Raw genomic sequence first — 16,866 nt, 5'->3', positions numbered from 1 at the left:
TGCTCATGCTCCATTGTCCGAGGTCCCCTTCTAATCCCGGCGGCGTACGAACTTGTTGCCTTCAACTTGTTTGCTCGGCCGCTCCTCTGGAATGTGCTTTCCTGCTTCTGCATTCCTCAATTAGCTGTGCTGCGTTTCGAAGTGGTTTGGGGAACTCGAAGTAATCGCAGGAAACAGCTCCATATCTAACAATGCGTAGTAGACAACTTATGTGACCGGGCATGTGCCCCTGTTGATTGTGCAAGATCGTCTAACCATCGAAAGTGGCCGGAGTAGCCAAAGGAAAAAAGTTAGCTTAATGAGCAGTTTTGTGAGCTTTCTGTAGCGCAGTAATTGTTAAAAAAAATTCGGGACAGCTTTCTCCTGCTGTGCATGAACGCCGTGTTTAATGCGAATTTGTTATATACCCCATGAAGCGGAAAGTCCGGCGTCCGGTGTTGTCATCCGATGGTACCAAAACCCATGTGATCAAGTGATGACGTCACGTTTCCGGAGCTGTACCTGCTACGGCTCGCGCTGCGAAGTGCCACGGTGAACAGCCACGGTGTCGGACGGACGCCGTGGCTCACACCCAAAAGAGCGACCTGGCCCACTCCCAAAGTTGGATTAAGGTGGCTTAATATGAATTAAAGTGAATTGAGGTGCATCTAGGCTGGTACAAATAAGAGCAAGGTGGACTAAACTGGATTAAGGTGAAGCTTTAATTTAAGGTGATAACTTAGACACTTCCTCATTAATTCAAATGACGTAAGGATACTTAGGTGATTGTCAACTTTGGTGCCTATCACTTACCTACAGGTTTGTCTTCGTCAATTTCCATCGAATCTCGAGCTGTTCTAGCTTTCTCTTTTTTTTAGGTTAATGGCAATCCTTTCGGTGACACTCGCCATCAGTTTTGCATTCCCTTTAAATTGTATCGATTTTTAGAGAAGAAAAAAGTACCTGAAACGTTTGCACCTGCATGCAAATGCTGTGACAGGGTGTAACCTCATCATGCACATATTTCGCAGATTTAGATTTACAAACATGAGCAATCATTAGACGTGTAGCAAGAGAGAAAAATAAAAGCTGTGGCATGAACTTTTTCTTGCCTTTTTTTGCGTTATCAGCAAGCTAGCACTTGAGCAGCCTGAAGATTTCGTACAGAACAGCGTGCCTAACATAAGCGTGGAACAATTAAGAAATCGTAGCTGAAATGTTGCAATGTCACCGATAAAAAGTTTAGAGCGTAGTTACCATATCTCAGAGATGTCATTGTCACACGTATCGTTTTCCTTTATGGCATTCTACGTGAAAGGATAGTCAGTGACGAGTGCTCTTTTAATCTTAGAAACTACCGCTTGTTGCAGAGGAGTGAAAACGCATTTAGGCGAAGATAGTGAATGTTCAAACTGAAGCATGGAATGTATCGCTATGATTGCTTCTTGTTGCTGTTGTGCCTCTCAATTTCAAGTGACACACTGCCTCTGCATTCTCGTTTCAGGGAAAGGGCTAAACGCTGGGCTGCAACGACCTCACTTTCTTGCCGTAAGAGCCACATCTGCCTTCACAAGTTTGTTTGATTTCTATTTATGCTCAATGCTATCTTCATATCTATAGTCACAGTCGTGTATATTTTTACGTTAAGCAGTATTGTTATTCGCTCGCGGACAGTTACGCACAGTTGTCTCGAAGGATATACAAACCAGTCTTTTGGAGTAGATGAGAATTCAGACATATATCTTTCGAAAAGTTTAGAAATGAAAAAAATGAGCCCCAGTATCTTTGGCATCCAGGTACATTTTAATTTGGTCCGAGAATGCTTGAGCGACAGCAGTATGGCACTTCCGGTGGCTACCAATGAGCTTTGCACGACGATGCAAAGTCGCCAATGAGACACTGTATGACATTTGTGCATGTACTGAGTAATCCATGTTGAATACGTAAAGGCTTGCCATAAAAGAACTGCGGGTTCCTGCCGCCCGCTTTATAATTTAGTCTTCCGCGTTTTCGATTAGAAGAAAAAAGAAACTGGAAAAGATACGCTGCCTTTTCCCCGAGATTCCAGTTTCTAACTCAAAAAAGATAAGTTAAAGCAAATTTACCCGAGTGCTAAGAGAACGATCTGCGGAAGTTGGTTATAGTCTACATCAGGCATTTTTAGTGCTATCAAGGAAACTAAGGGATAGAGAGGGATGAGAAAAAGAAGGCAGTGGACTGGGCGAGCGCTAGGTATCTTTTTCTCACCATAAAAACAACACGTTAAAAGCACCTATTCCATAATACAACCCTAAAGTTTATCCTAGCTGTTATTATTCACTTAATGTCTTATTAATTTGCGAAATTCCCTTAGCGGTTCCTCCACAATCTTCACCTACTATACCGCCCGATTCATGACCGATGCCCCGTTGTGAGTTGAGCCAATCGTACCATTACGCACCAAACCAATCCAAACCAAACCAAAAAAAAGGAATTATTAGAAACTACAGTACTAGAAATGCAGTTCAATAAGTGCATGTACTTCGTCGGTGTGTCGTTCAAGACTCGTCGCATTCTTTCTCCAGAAAGGATGTGTGACTGCCAAGGCTGGTGCTGTTGTTCTTGGTGCTCCTTTTACTTTCTTTTTTGGTTAACTCTCGACCTGTTTGTCTTCTCCTCCTTCTCGATCTGTGGAATGCCACGAACCTACGGAGTCTGGCGAGGTCAAGGTCAGGCGTCAGCCTGTCGCCAAACTTATCTCTACTTTCTGATTTGCGTCCGTTGTACCTGCTGCTGCGGCGAAAAGTAAAAGTGAGGGGAGAGAAAGAGGTTGCAGAGGGGGAGGGGAATCCATGGTTCAGATGACTGCAGTCCTTGCCCTGCGGCCATTTAACTGGGCAAGTTCGCTGCGGTAACAAAATGACGTAGGCTGCATCAAACTAGCCTTCCTTTCGCCTCATTATTCGTTGGAGCTCCGTACCCACTTGCTCTTGTTGACACTGATTACTACTGCCATGTCGAGAAGCTCTACAGCTTCCTGCTACGCGGCTGCACTGCATTTGTGATGGACTTATTGGTGGCGGTCGCGTTGTTACTATACGTGAGGTGTTAGCCTGCCACTTTACTGGCTGCCTGAAAACTGTTGTTCCTAACACAGCTCTGGCTACCACTCGTCGATGAGTTCGCAGCTGCCCAAGAACGCGAGAAATCATGACAACCACTTTTAGCACTGTGCGCAGTCCTCCCAGGAGCCCTATTAGTATAAATATCATCGTCCCTCCTGAGGATAAAATAATCTTTTCGCATTCCTCTAACGAACCACAGACAGTACCATACGTAACCCTCCGTGTCGCCCAACTTATTGCACTTTGTGCAGAGAACGAGCACACCCCGTCTTGAACGTTTACGCTAGAGGGACAACCTACTCTCTCCGAATTTCAAACAAAAGCGAGGTTTTGTTGCCGCTGAGGCCTTTAGTCACACTTCTTTCGTGCGTCGAGATCTTTGGGATTTCTCAGCAACAGTCTGCTTGCTGTATTGCCGAGCACGTGCAGGGTTAATATCCATAGTAAACAAAATCTACAACAGCAAGTACTTCAGGTAGGCCTTGGGTCTTCCACGATGTGAGTCAACATTGCCGGGAAATGGGCCAGCCCTGTGAAGAACAGAAAAATAAGACAATTCGTCTGCCTTCTAACTGCGTGAAAGTTAGCCGACACTCCTGAAAAATCTCAAGAGCCACGACTGGTTGGTCGCCTCAGTATTATCGATCCACCACAAGCGCAAGGCCTGAGTTGCGAACGAGCGCCCGTTTGCATTCCTGGTGTACAGGTGCATTGCCAATAAGCGTTAAGCTGACACGACTGTTCAGTGCTTATCGCTGAAACAGCGTAAGCACCGTACTCTCTGTCTAAATTACACCATCATTAGAACTACCGCAACTCCGTGGCACAGCCGACGGCAACATCATTCGCGAGGTGTTCGAACGAGAGGTTTCCTCGAAGCAGGAGAATGCGGCGCTGGCAACAGCCGCCTGTGGGCTCTCGGGCAGCTCAGCGACACGCATCCGCCCAACGGAACCGACTTGCAACACCATACGTCTCGCGTCGCGTGGGAAATGTTGGAAATGAAAACCGGTCGACGCTGACCACCGGGAGCAGGGATGCAGCTCGCCGCCGCCGACACTTCCCGGCCGACGGGCCTTGACATTGACTCGGTAGGATAAGGGGCGCAAGCTAACTTGGGGGCACGCATGCGAAAGTGGCACAGGCGGTTGTGGCGTAGCCGAGCTTCTCGGAGAAGCAGTGTGTGTCGGTTGCCGCTTGTGCAGTGCTATAAAGGATGTTCCACATCCATCGCCATGTTCTTGAGCGATGCTGGCGAACAATCTCCGATTCGTCAATCGCGATATGAGCTCTAAATGGGTTAGCTTCAATTTAATTAGTGAGTCCTTGCCAATAATGCAACCATGTACTTATTATTTTCTCACGAACGTTGCCTGTATCTTCAAATAATAGAGGCTGAAAGGAGTGTAACTACGTTACCTGACTCAATCCATACTTATAATTTTTGTTTAGATTAAAACATCCTATATATATCCCACGTCGAAGAATTCCCATCATAAAGCTTTATTCATTTATCGCGGAAATATAAAACATTACTGGTTTGTCATACAAATATTTCGTATATTTATTTTCTCTGAATCCAACAATGAGAACCATTGTACCGCTGCTACAACGCAGTAAGAATAAATTGTGCTCTTTTACGCCGGGCTACACCATGCAACGCACACGCGATTATGCCAGAAATGCAATGTTTGCGCTCGCCATTTAACGCTGTGTTTGCTGATCCTTTATCGACTGTACACTCTTAAAGCAATTGCACCCTTAGGAGTGTATATTTGTCCCACAACGGTAATCATCATTTGCCTTGTTGCGTTTCCTTTCTTGAAAACTCAGCGCTCGGTACTTTCCTGTCGAAAATGCTGTGTCACGTTGATAACACGCGAGCCGTTCATGACTTGGAAGTGCTGGGTACGCAGCGTTAAAGAAAGGAAATACGGGCAAGACGGATGAATATTATTGTTGTGGGACAAGATAAGCTCCGAAGCGAGTAAACTCTTTAATAGTGTATAGCTTTTTTAATAGTGTAAAAGTGTATTTAGGTTAATATAGTTCCACTTCTAACGGTGACCAGACGTACTTCAATGTGGCAATCAGTACCGCACTCTCACCCACATACTGCGTCAAGCCCACTGTGAATGGCCTCAGAATGCCGTGACCTCTGGGGTATTCGTCTCGCCAAACTCGTCACACATGAGTACAATCAGGAGGAGTTGAGGGAGAGGGGGGAATGGGGGCGCAGACGCATTCCCCCCCCCCCTTCCGTATGGTGGACGTTTGGTGGTTACGCACCATACGTCCACGTGCACACTTCAGTGTGTACACGCCCCCCCCCCCCCCTGCACGCTCTGTGTGTGTGTGTGTTTTTTTTTCGCTTTCTGGCCCTTATCGGTCGCATCCTGCGCCGATGCCACGAGTCAGCATGTGCTTTCCAGAAGCACGCAGCTGGCTCGGCGAGTCCGAATTGTCTGTCTGTTTGCCTTTCTTTTAATACGAAGCCCCTTCTGGCAGTTTCCTCGGAATAATTGCCAAGCTGCTGCCGTGTTCCGACTAAGATAGATGGACATGATAAGAGCGTATTTTCGATTGGTGTCTGGGGAAAGAATCATTACGAGTTTACTGTGGACAGGTTTTTGGGGCTGCTGGCGGGTGCAAGGGTTTCTCCGAGACGATTTCTGTTTTCGCCTCGCGTCGCTGAAACGTGTTTGCTAGGCCCCTCTGTCGCTAGCTCATCTTAATCGGCCAACAAAAAAAACAAAAGTGCAAATGGGACCGTGACACATGTGGTGATTACCTTGGTTTACGGCAACGTGAGATAGGATCACAGGATAGTGCTGTCACGAAATATGTCACTTTTGTGTCCTCTACTTACCAATATACTTTAATGCATTTGGCTTCAATCCAGGCACTGTAAAGTTATTTTTAAATATTTTCCATAATTGAAGGCTCACAAGAAAAAAAAGAAACTTTTGGTGGTCTTTAATGGTGGTGTGGCAACATGAGCGGGTGAAGCCCCCTAATCTATGTGCACGTTTTATGCGAGATCTTCGATTTCGAGCTTTGCGGTAGGGCGATTTCTTCTAGTACACTGCGTAGCGTTGGTATTCAGTACGGCATTATTGTTTCTATGACACGTCAGGTATGTGCCCCTTCCTGTGACATGGCTCGTTTTGTCATGCGATGAAATACGGCTACTTAGCGTATAACGGATAAAATGAAAGGGAAAAGTGTCGTCTACCTTAGCGTAGCGCCAAGCTGCAAAGGAAGCCTACCCGAACTTGGACGAATTTTTCCTCAACCGCGAAGCTTCATTTCTGAGAAACCCGTATTGGGTTTCCTTTGCAGCTTCGTGCTACATTCAGGCGGGTTACAGTTTTTACTTTCATGTAACTTCCTCCACTTTGCGAGCTTTCGCAGAACTGATTTGCCATAACAGATAAGAGCTAAAAGGTGAACCACGCATTGCGACAATGCTTAAGAAAAAAAAAATTCGGCGGTTGTGGAGGGGTAGGTAAAATGATGAGTTTGGGAGCTGCGCACTGATACATTCTCGAGTACCGCAGTCTGCTAACTCCCCACGTCTGCTTCAACGGGTCTCACTTCGTCCGTGCTTCGTCTCATCTGTATTTAATTTCGTCACTCTCCATTCTGAGCGAAGTCCAAACGCTTCAAGCGTGCGCTTGTCCAGCTCCACGGTCCACGGAGATGTGCGTGACCGCTGCAGGCTTTTGGTTCTTAGACAAGAAGGAAACACTTCCTAATGCGCCAGCGTCCTACTTAAGCACAGAGTTGAGGTTTACGAGAAAAACCATTAAGGCCGACGATGCGTGCACGCAGTACGGCTTTGTACACTGCCGCGAGCCGCGGAATCGCTACGGGAGACGATGGTTCGAAACATTCGACAAATCGCCGAAGGAAGCAGCACTGAGAGCGTCGCAGAAACACGAACAATGGAAAACAATAAAAGTCAGCATAACGGCGTTTACGTAACTATCCGCATGTCGTAGATGCAACGGCCTTTTTATTACGCGGAGGCATCGACGCGAACCCCGGCGGTTTTGTTGTTACGCCGGATGATCGCGAGGCCGAGCGCGAGATCTTGACCTCAGAATCGCGACGACGTTTGGGTCCGTCAGGAAACAGATATCTTGACTCTTTGATTGCAGTCTAACGATCTCATATGCTTGTCTGTTTCCAACCAATAGTAATAACAAAAAGACATGCGCATTTCTGACCGCTGCCGACGGGACGAAGCTGTAGCCAGGCGAGCGAAGTGGACGTGCGCAGTAAATGAGTGGTGATTTACCCGCTGTGTTTCGCAAAACTATGGTGAAGGCTAGGTGAAAACTTATCTTGATAGGAACCTAGTGCTGGCACCCATATTCAGGGCAACAGGCGTGAGCGCTGTCGTATTTTTCATTGCTCCTTTTGATCTGACTTTATAAGAGGTAGTACATAATAGCCTTCTAAAGGGAAGGTAAACACTTTAGAGCGGCTTCTGTTACGCTTTGCTGCTTTGCTAGTTGACTGCAGCGATGAGAACGCTTGATACTTGTTCAAGAGGGAATAGCTGTGCGCACTGAAATTTCGTCCACTTCTTGGTCCTCACTGTGTCTTTTCTTTTACTTTTCCTTGCGTAGTTATGATTACGATTACTTTCGTTTTCTCTCTTCACACATATATGAGGCGAAGTTCATCTCTTTTTTTAATTTTCATCGATACAAGTTATTCGTATCGTGCTCTAAGCAACGATTTTCGCGATCGAAGAAACCGGGAAGACGGAAGACGGTGCAGCACCTGACGATACGAAGAAAACTTTAGCGTTTTGCCTCTTCTTGGTATTGTATGAATGTCTACCAGCACTCGCAAATTCCTCTATTTTTCCCTTCCCCCTTCCGTAACGAGCAACTAGCACGATTATAAGTGGCGTTCAAGTATGTCATAAGGGCTCGTGAGCTAGCTTCAGGGAGTGTTCTTGTTGCGGATTAAGGAAAGGTCGGGTAACGTGCCGCACGGGAACTACTTCTCAATAGAATGCAACTCAACCGCGTGGGAAAGGGGAATAATACGAGGTCGGACGATGCAGGTGTCACGGGATATGCGCAGGATGCTCACGCGGTAGGCGCTCGTGAGGTAGCTTCTCGAACGCAGTTTTTGAAAGCATGACTGCCCACCAAGTTGGCTGCTCGCTCGCAGCCGCCTCCTTTCGACTGCACCTTAGCGATGCCAAACTGTCGATGGAGCTATTGATACATAAATAGTTGAGTCGCGATCGAAATACCGATGCTACGGATGGCAAAATAATATATTGTCGCGGTCGGTACAACGCGGACAGAAGACAGAGACAAGTCTTCTTCGTCCTCGCCCAATCTCACTGACCCACCAGACGGAGTCCGTTAATGCCCCCATCGTCGTTGTCGTGTGCATAGAATACACGCGTCGTTGTGTGTATATATATATATATATATATATATATATATATATATATATATATATATATATATATATATATATGTATTGATAGTTGAGTCGTTATTGAACTATGGTTGGTAGAAAGAAGAAAGAACCATATTTATAGTGCTTTTGACAGTACATACACAACCAAGGTGACATACCGCACGTAGTTAATGCATGCAACAAAAGCTTGATGATGGTTTCGTGCACGCGCCAAGCACCGCGCTGTGCGGGCTGCCATAGCGATCAAAGCGATCCGCGTTCTTGTAGAGCATACGTCACTGAGCGCTGCTGGGTGCCTTTCGGCATCATAACACCAGGGCGCTTATACTAACTTGCCGTGCCGATAGTATAAGCTCACTCGACGTGGTTGACCAGTACCTGCTGTGTTGCAACCACTGGCGGAGGGACAGCGGCCACTTAAAATTTCGGAGGTGAAGTCAAAGTTCGACAATGCCGCTCTCTGAAATGGCTCTGCAGTGTACTTCTGCGTTTTTGCAACGTCAGTAGCAGCATAACGCTTGTTTTTTTTTAAGTTTAATTCTGGGATTTTACGTTCCAACACCACGATCTGATTATGAGGCACGCCGTAGTGGGGGACTGCGGGTTAACTTTGACCACCTAGTGCACCTAAACCTAAGTACACGGTTTTTTTTTTTCATTTTGCCCCCATCGAAATGCGGCCGCGATCAGCACGAGATCTCGTGCTTAGCAGCGCAATACCAAAGCCACTGAGCAACCATGGCAGGTAAGGCACGTTTTCAGTCACCGAGTATATATATATACGTAATTTCAGACATGAGGAGTGGACCGAAGGGGAATGAGGTGAGGTGCTCCAACATAATGCCTGGGTGATGCATAATTCGTCGAATTGTTCAGTTAGAGCGAAAAAATAAAGAAGCCTTTATAAAGGTGCGCAACTTCAGAGCAGCGAATTTCAGTTGCACTTTGGATTTGAATATGATGAAAACAAGTAATTTTGTTGGTCTGGTGTAACACTGGTTAGATTTAAGCATGAATAAGTGATAGCCATATCTGGAATTTGGACTACAGAGACAAATGCTATGTTATTTCATTTGCTAAAAAAATGGACTTTCAAAAATGCGTGATCTTGTTTTTACTGACAGTGAGATATCATACATTTTTTTGGTAATATCGCTGGAACTGCAAGCCTGTCGGTAACACTATCACCGAACTGGCGAATATTACTATCCATGGCACGATTAATACTATGGATAGTTAAATATATCGACAGTAATGATAGTAAATTTATCGCTAGTTGTGCACGACTATTGTTTCTGCGTTGAGGAGCGTGCATACAGCTTTGTGCAATCTTTGTGAAGCGAGCACTATCCACCGAATGATACGCGATCTTACGGCCAGCTACGAAGGTTACATCACTGAAACAGTAATGTAGTGCGGCTGTTAGCATTTCTCTCACGGTGTCTAACCGCTAATGAATATATTACCGACTGTCATCTATCAAGCAGAGAAAGAGAAATATAGAGAAAGGGAAAGACAGAGAGAGTCGTTGAACTTCTGAATAGAAGCCCATAATGGTCAAAAATGTTGGACTCTGTTGCCGAATACATTAGCTTGTAGTATGGTGCCCGAAGCAAGGCGCCACAGTGGCGGCTGTGTCATTGCATCTCACAAGTACTTCGCTTCCATCGAGGTGTTGATGACGTCAAACCGACGTTGATATTCTCTTTGCGAATAAGTGATCCCCTCCTTATCTACGTATGCATCCCTCGGCTGTACCCCTCGCTTTCGCCGTATCAACTGAGCCGTCATTACCTGTGACTGCCTTGCGGCCGAAGCCAACCCACTTCTCGCAATGGGCATAACTTTACAGCGTTCATCGAACTCGATCTTTGAATCAGCTGTGCGGTCATCAACTTTCTCCCGGTACTACTCGCTGAAAGACACGCCGACGCTTTCCAGCCGCGAAATGGCTATTTGTTCCTCGCTTAGCTTCTGCGGGGAAAGCGCAGACGGGTACTGAGATCCTGTACAGATTCATAATTGTCGACAGGATAAAAGGATCACCACGAAAATAATAAGGTAAATAAGTAACTAAACCAAGAAAAGCGAAGGAAAACCAGAAATCGACTGCTATGTCTTGTGCAAATAATTCCACATAAGAGGACTCTCACGCATATGATAAAGCTGAAAGTGGGATTTGATTTGACAAGCCAGGTTTTCGCCTGGGAAACCTTCCACCCTCCTATGAAATTAAGCGCACTTGCGAAGTATATTTCGCTGTATTGATTTATATTCATTTCAGCCGTCCTGTGGAACGTTAAAAATGCACCTTTGTAGGCTCTCTCGTTCACTATATATATATATATATATATATATATATATATATATATATAGAACGGGCCCATGAAGGACCACGAGAGTAGTCCTGCGTCTTTTACGAGTTCATCCTTGGCCCATATTACTTGCTCGATGCCCTGTCTATGCTTGCCGAATGAGCCCAACGAGTTGAACGATTGCTACGCGCCACTGTGACATAAGGAACGCGTGCACGAAGAAAGGGCGAAGACTGCACTGGACAAGCGCCTTGTCCAGTGCCGGCCTCGTCCTTCCTTCATGTCCGAGTGTGTTATTTCACTACAGCGCGCGGCAGTCATTCACCCCGTACGCTAACCAACTAGCCCCCAACCTTAGGTGTTGAACCAACTAGCCCAAGCCAAAGTTTCTATTTTACTCCATGCAAGGGAGTCACATGACTTTCTCTCGGCCGTAATATCTCTTTGTAATCGCTTACGTAGGATGGTTCTGCCCCAGATTAAGAAAATGAGCCGCATTGCTTCTATTGATAACAGTTATTCAAGCATAATTGTCATGACATTTTTCCATATGTTAATACTAATCTAACTAATCTAAACCTTTTTCTGATTTTTTTCAGTTTCTCCTCGGTCCTGTTTTTTTTTTCTTACTCACTTGGTTCTCCGTCCACGGTGGTGGGTTAATAAAACCTCTCTATTTCTACCGCATAATTGCTACGCGTTTGCTACGTCTGTCATTTTTACAATGCCTGTATCTGAAAGTTGCACTTACCATTCAATAAACATTCGCTCTAGGAGCAATTACAAAAGAAGGAGCACATAATGCGAGTACCCGAGAACATGGTTTATTATCGTTTTTCTATTCTTCACACAGTAAGTGAAATAGAGTGTACGAAAGACTGCTGCTGACGACCTCCCCAGTTTGACCCCCTGAACATAATTACGCAAGACAATCATGTTCGCGTTATGATTACAAGATCCTAGTAATAATACACAACCGAGGAGTTAAAATTGCGATGACTGCTTTTTTACTTGCTTCTTTGTCACGTTTACACTGCTTTGAAGGTATTGGTAATCGTTGTTGCATGTACTCGCCAGTTACCCCTACAGCAATTCATTCAGCAATCATCCACTTTGCAAAACTCTTTGAGCGGCTTTTTTGCTATGTCAAGATCAATCATAACAATTACTGTGCAACTACACCCACGTCGTCCTCACATTACAGACTGGTAATGTTCTGAAACAAACAACATACAAATATTACACTCACTTAAAAACAACTACAAAGAAGCGGTGTAATGGATTGGCTGTAGTAAATGCTGGTTGTTATGTTATTACAAACAAGGTGATCAATCATATCCTGCTTCAGAAAGAGCACCTCTTTCTCTAGGTCGGCAGCAAAAAAAAGACATCTCTGAGCTGCAGCCAGGATGGTGCGGGATGTTCTCGGAGGACACTTACGTTGTATACTTAAGACGCTTAGTGGGAAACAGACCGAGTGATTCATCAAAATAATTAAAAAAACTTAGGACTATGGGATTTATAGCATCTCAGAACAAACTAAGTTCACCAGCGATGTCTTGACAAGACTTTCCAGCGCTGCTTCGAAGTGAATCAATTTCGTACCTGACTATAATAGCGCTACTGTTCAGATATGCCACATCAAAGTAATGATTTCAAATCGCTATGTTTGTAAATTTTTTTAGGACATCCGTACAGCCATTGCATGCTTCAGCGTTATGTAGTAGGGGCCACGCGAGATATTACATTGGTTAGCAGTGAGTACTGCGCCCGGTGTTTTTACTGTGAACAACTTGACAACTTCACAATAAGACATTGCGTTTACAACTGCACTGTTCTCGCTCAAAATTTTCTTTTATACGCACCGCTCAATAACCCACTTGCCATAGTTGTTTGCCTTGTTTGTAAATAGACGAAATTAGCCGACTTTAGCGAACCTCTGCTTCAGTGAGAATACCTACTGCTACAGTGGTTACTCAACTCGACCACCCCCACCGCACTGAATTTTGTCAAAAAATTCCTCAAATGCTGGGCAAACTGTGTGCGACACGGCGATAACGCCGACCACCACACCGTTATGATGACCACCCTATGAATAAGACAAGATGGCGAAGGCGACGGCATGATGAAACCAAGGTCACAACGACGATTGTGTCAGGACGGCTGGTATCGACGGATATTGTGCTCGGTGGGATGAGCAAACCGAATAGATGGAGAAATCTAAGAGGGCGCTTGAAAGAAAACTCGTAGCGTCACCCGAAACGGCAGTAACCGACCGGGCTACAACGACCACGACGACGGCTTACACATGGCAGACCTGGGATGAAAGTCAGAGCGGGAGCAAGTGCAGCTTTCCTTTCTGCCTATTTCTGCAGTGGAAATATAATTATGATAAACATGGGGATGCTGTTAGCAACAAGCATCTCGAAAAGCGAATGAAGTAGCAGTGAGCACTTGCCAGCAATTGATCCAATCAAATAAATAAATAAATAAATAAATAAATAAATAAATAAATAAATAAATAAATAAATAAATAAATAAATAAATAAATAAATAAATAAATAGAGAAATAAATAAATAAATAAATAAATAAATAAAAGGAGTCATTCCTATAACAAAAGCTTCCGCTGGACTTCAGTCGTGCACAAATAATGCAAGTGACTTAAAAGTGAAACGTAATCCGGAAAACTTCACTATGATGATCTTTTGTAGCACTTGTGTTATTGAAAACACCACCGCTATTGATATCGTTATATTATTAATCTGTCTCTATAGCAAATAGCTGTCGCCATAACATGAAAATCTATGGTAGACTCCAGCAGTGGGTTGCTACACAGAAATGACCCCCAAGATTAATAAATATCATGACAATGTGAACTGCACCGTTGTTCTCTGCATCAATGCATATAGGGCACGCAGTATTGTTTTCTCGATGACACCTACGTATATATGTAGTCAGAAGCTGAACGTGACCTCTGAAAATAACAAGGTAAGTCGACGTCGAACACGAGAGGGATTCTGGCACTGCTACGCTGCTATCGCCCACCAGGGCTTTGAGTTTTCTCGCAGTTGTGCGTCCACGCTGCATTTGATGCCGACTACGTTGTTGCTTGAAGAGGTTTCAAGCTATTAGGCTGGGAAAGATTGGGAGTTAGTATGAACGGCTAATATCTCAGCAACGTGTGGTTTGCTGATAACGTTGTCCTGTTCACCAACGTTGGAGACGACTTGCGACAATTGATTGAAGGTCATATATCCGACAAATTGCAGCACTATAGTTTGGAAGGTTAGTATGCAGAACACTTAGCTGATGGTAAGTTAATGGTAAGTAACCAGCAAGAGAACGAGAATTTGCGAATTGAGGCCCCCCTCTAGAATCGGTGGGAGAGCGCATATATCTAGGCCAATTAGTTACAGGTTATGCGGATCATGAGTAGCAAATTTACAGAGGAATAAAAATGTGCCGGAGTTCGTACGATAGGCATTACCACATGATGACAGGCCTATTACCACAATCCTTGAAGCGAAAGAAATGCAATAATTGCATGCTCCCGGTGCTAACATGTGGGGCAGCAACTTGGAGGCAAACAAAGAAGCTTGAGAATGAATTAACTACCGCACAACGAGTGGTGGAAGGAAATAATTTAGGCTAACGTTACGAAACAAGAAAGAGGGCTGCATGAATCAGAGATCAAATGAAGATAGCCGATTTTCTGGTGGACATTAAGGGAAAGAAATTAAGCTGGGCAGGCCATGTAATGCGTAGGGTAGATAACCGGCTGACCATTAGAGTTACGGAATGGTTGCCAAGGTAAGGGAATTACAGCCGAGAATGGCAGAAAATTAGGTGGGGTGAAGAAATTAGAAATTTTGCTGGCATAAGATGGGGTCAGCAGGCGCGAGACATGGGTAATCAGAGGTTGCCTTCGTCCTGCAGTGGAGATAAAGGCAGGTTGGTGCTGCTGCTGCTGCTAATGCTGATGACGACGACGACAACTACGACGACAACATTGTTGTATTTTCTTATCAAGGCTTCAAGCCAGCCACGTTTCCAGACGAGTGCTCGAGTGATCAGTCATCTAGATGGAATACTAACGATTCCTTGATTTCTTGAGTCTAGTTCGGAACAAACACAGTATTGCCAGCGCCGGGCGCAAACGCTATTACAAGTGGTCTCCACCTCATCGGATTCCCAGAAGCTTCCAATTACAACAGTCGAGTCGTCCTTTTAAACCGCACTTACGCGGGCCCCTTCAGTGACCTTAAATGGCCCGTTGCAATACACGCGGCCACCAATCCTCTCTCTGGAGGTCCCGATATAGCGCACCTGTGCGCTGACCACGGCAGGTGGCCCGACACGTGTCGGTTCGGGCCTCTCTCTCCTCGCACCGGCGATTTTGACGTTTGCGAGTTTCATGCGTAGCGGTTTCCAGCGTGGCCCAAGTGGAAGCCGCGCTGGAAACATCGCGCAAAGCATCGAAAACACGCTTGCCCTACCACGCGGCAAGAGGCGGGGTTGTGGTTCGCGATTTCGAGCTGATTACGGTGCTTCGCCGTTATTGACCATGTTTTACGGGTGACCCAAGCCTTCCTGTGCGGCGCGCCGTTGCACAAGTGTGCAGCATGTGGGGAAAACCCCGCGACAACGCGACGACTTGCTCCGTCCATACTCTTGGAGAGTGTCTAGGCAAGTGCACCCATAATATAAGTGCTTCTTGCGGGCCGCTTCCTTGTCGCTGGCATGACGAGAACGCGAGAAGGCGTTTTTTTGCGCGCAACGCGGGAGTTTCCCTTATTTTTCGACGTTGGGCGATTTGCTACATCTAGAAGAAATGCGCAATTTTCCGATTGCTCGAGCCTATAATCAAGCTGGAAACTTATGTGGTTACCTCCGCGACTGCGATCGCGGGCCTGTGCTTTATTAGCATCTCTCTAGTTTCTTTCGTATCTTTCTGCATGTCTCTCCCGTGTCTTGCAGTATAGGACGGCAAACCAGATTTTCTGTTCGGATTAACCTCCCTGCCTCTCTCCTTTATTCATTCTCCCTCTCTTCTTGGCGTCACTGCAATCGAATAGCAGATGAAAAATTACGGTTGATAGGAACGTATATTGAAAGACAAAATAATAAAAAGAAAGAAAGCCTAAAGCAGAAAAATAAAATGAAATGCGGCGTAGGTAATAGCAGATTGTTCTTCATGACGGTCATTAAACATGTGAGGTCCATGCAGTAAACGGATAGATTAGGCCTGCTTCATGATGTTTTGTTCAGCGCAATAAAGGAGCTTCTTGTCTTGTTTCTTGTCTTTTCGCGGTGTATGACGCTAATCATGATCCAAAACGTACAAGTTATTACATACTTACGAGATATAAGATATATAAAAGAAAACGTTATCTTATATATAGGATAACTACAATAGTATTGTTATAATACTTATGAAGCTTACCGAATTAAAAAAAATCGCCCGAGTCAGATAGCATTATTCTTGTCCTTGGGCCAGCTTATTCGCAGTGGCGGACATTATTAGCAGGAGAAATCAAAACACTTGTGCCACGAATTAACAAAAACTTACTAATTACCTTCTTAGCTAGTTACTTTATGGCACACATTGCAATTTACGCATTGTACTTGGCGAGTTTGCAAGGCGTAAGCACTTGGAATAATTTTCCAGGATGGCACCAGTTTCCAATCATTTCTCAAAGTGTGGGACGAAATACATGGGCGTTCCAGTTGCTTTTGTGCTTCAATGCATCAATCGCGTTTTGGTAGAAAACTATCGCGGAACAACAGTGTATTTTTACGGCGAGGTTGATGATGCATACCTGGAAACTGGTGGCATTCTGGAAATTTATTACAAGTGGATACGCCTTGCAAAGACACTTGCTACAATTCTTAAATGTCCGTATGCGTCGTAAAATAATTAAGGGGAGAATTAGTGATTTGCGTTAATTTGTTGAATACGTGCTTCGATTTCTTGTGCAAGTAATGCCCGCGTCTTCGAATAATCCAGTACAAG

At 45.0% G+C, this 16,866-nt stretch overlaps 1 protein-coding gene across 2 annotated transcripts in view; it reads left to right on the top strand.

Moving 5' to 3' along the window:
- Positions 1-11,542, top strand: part of LOC135910806 (uncharacterized) — a 39,641-nt gene extending 28,099 nt beyond the window's left edge. The window contains exons 7-8 of one of the 2 annotated variants that reach the window (XR_010567138.2): positions 1,484-1,552; positions 11,452-11,542. Coding sequence is in view for 1 of the 2 variants with exons in the window: in XM_065442912.2 (XP_065298984.1) it covers positions 1,484-1,495 (12 nt within the window). In the remaining variant the exon portion in view is untranslated. The remainder of the gene's footprint in view (positions 1-1,483; positions 1,553-11,451) is intronic. The other variant, XM_065442912.2, reaches the window with a different exon arrangement.
- The last annotated feature ends 5,324 nt before the right edge of the window (positions 11,543-16,866 follow it).

The sequence above is a fragment of the Dermacentor albipictus genome, chromosome 5 (assembly GCF_038994185.2).
Source record: "Dermacentor albipictus isolate Rhodes 1998 colony chromosome 5, USDA_Dalb.pri_finalv2, whole genome shotgun sequence".
NCBI classification, from domain to species: Eukaryota; Metazoa; Arthropoda; class Arachnida; order Ixodida; family Ixodidae; genus Dermacentor; species Dermacentor albipictus.
Note: the sequence above shows the minus strand (reverse complement) of the source record. Positions and strands in the feature narration are given on the sequence as shown.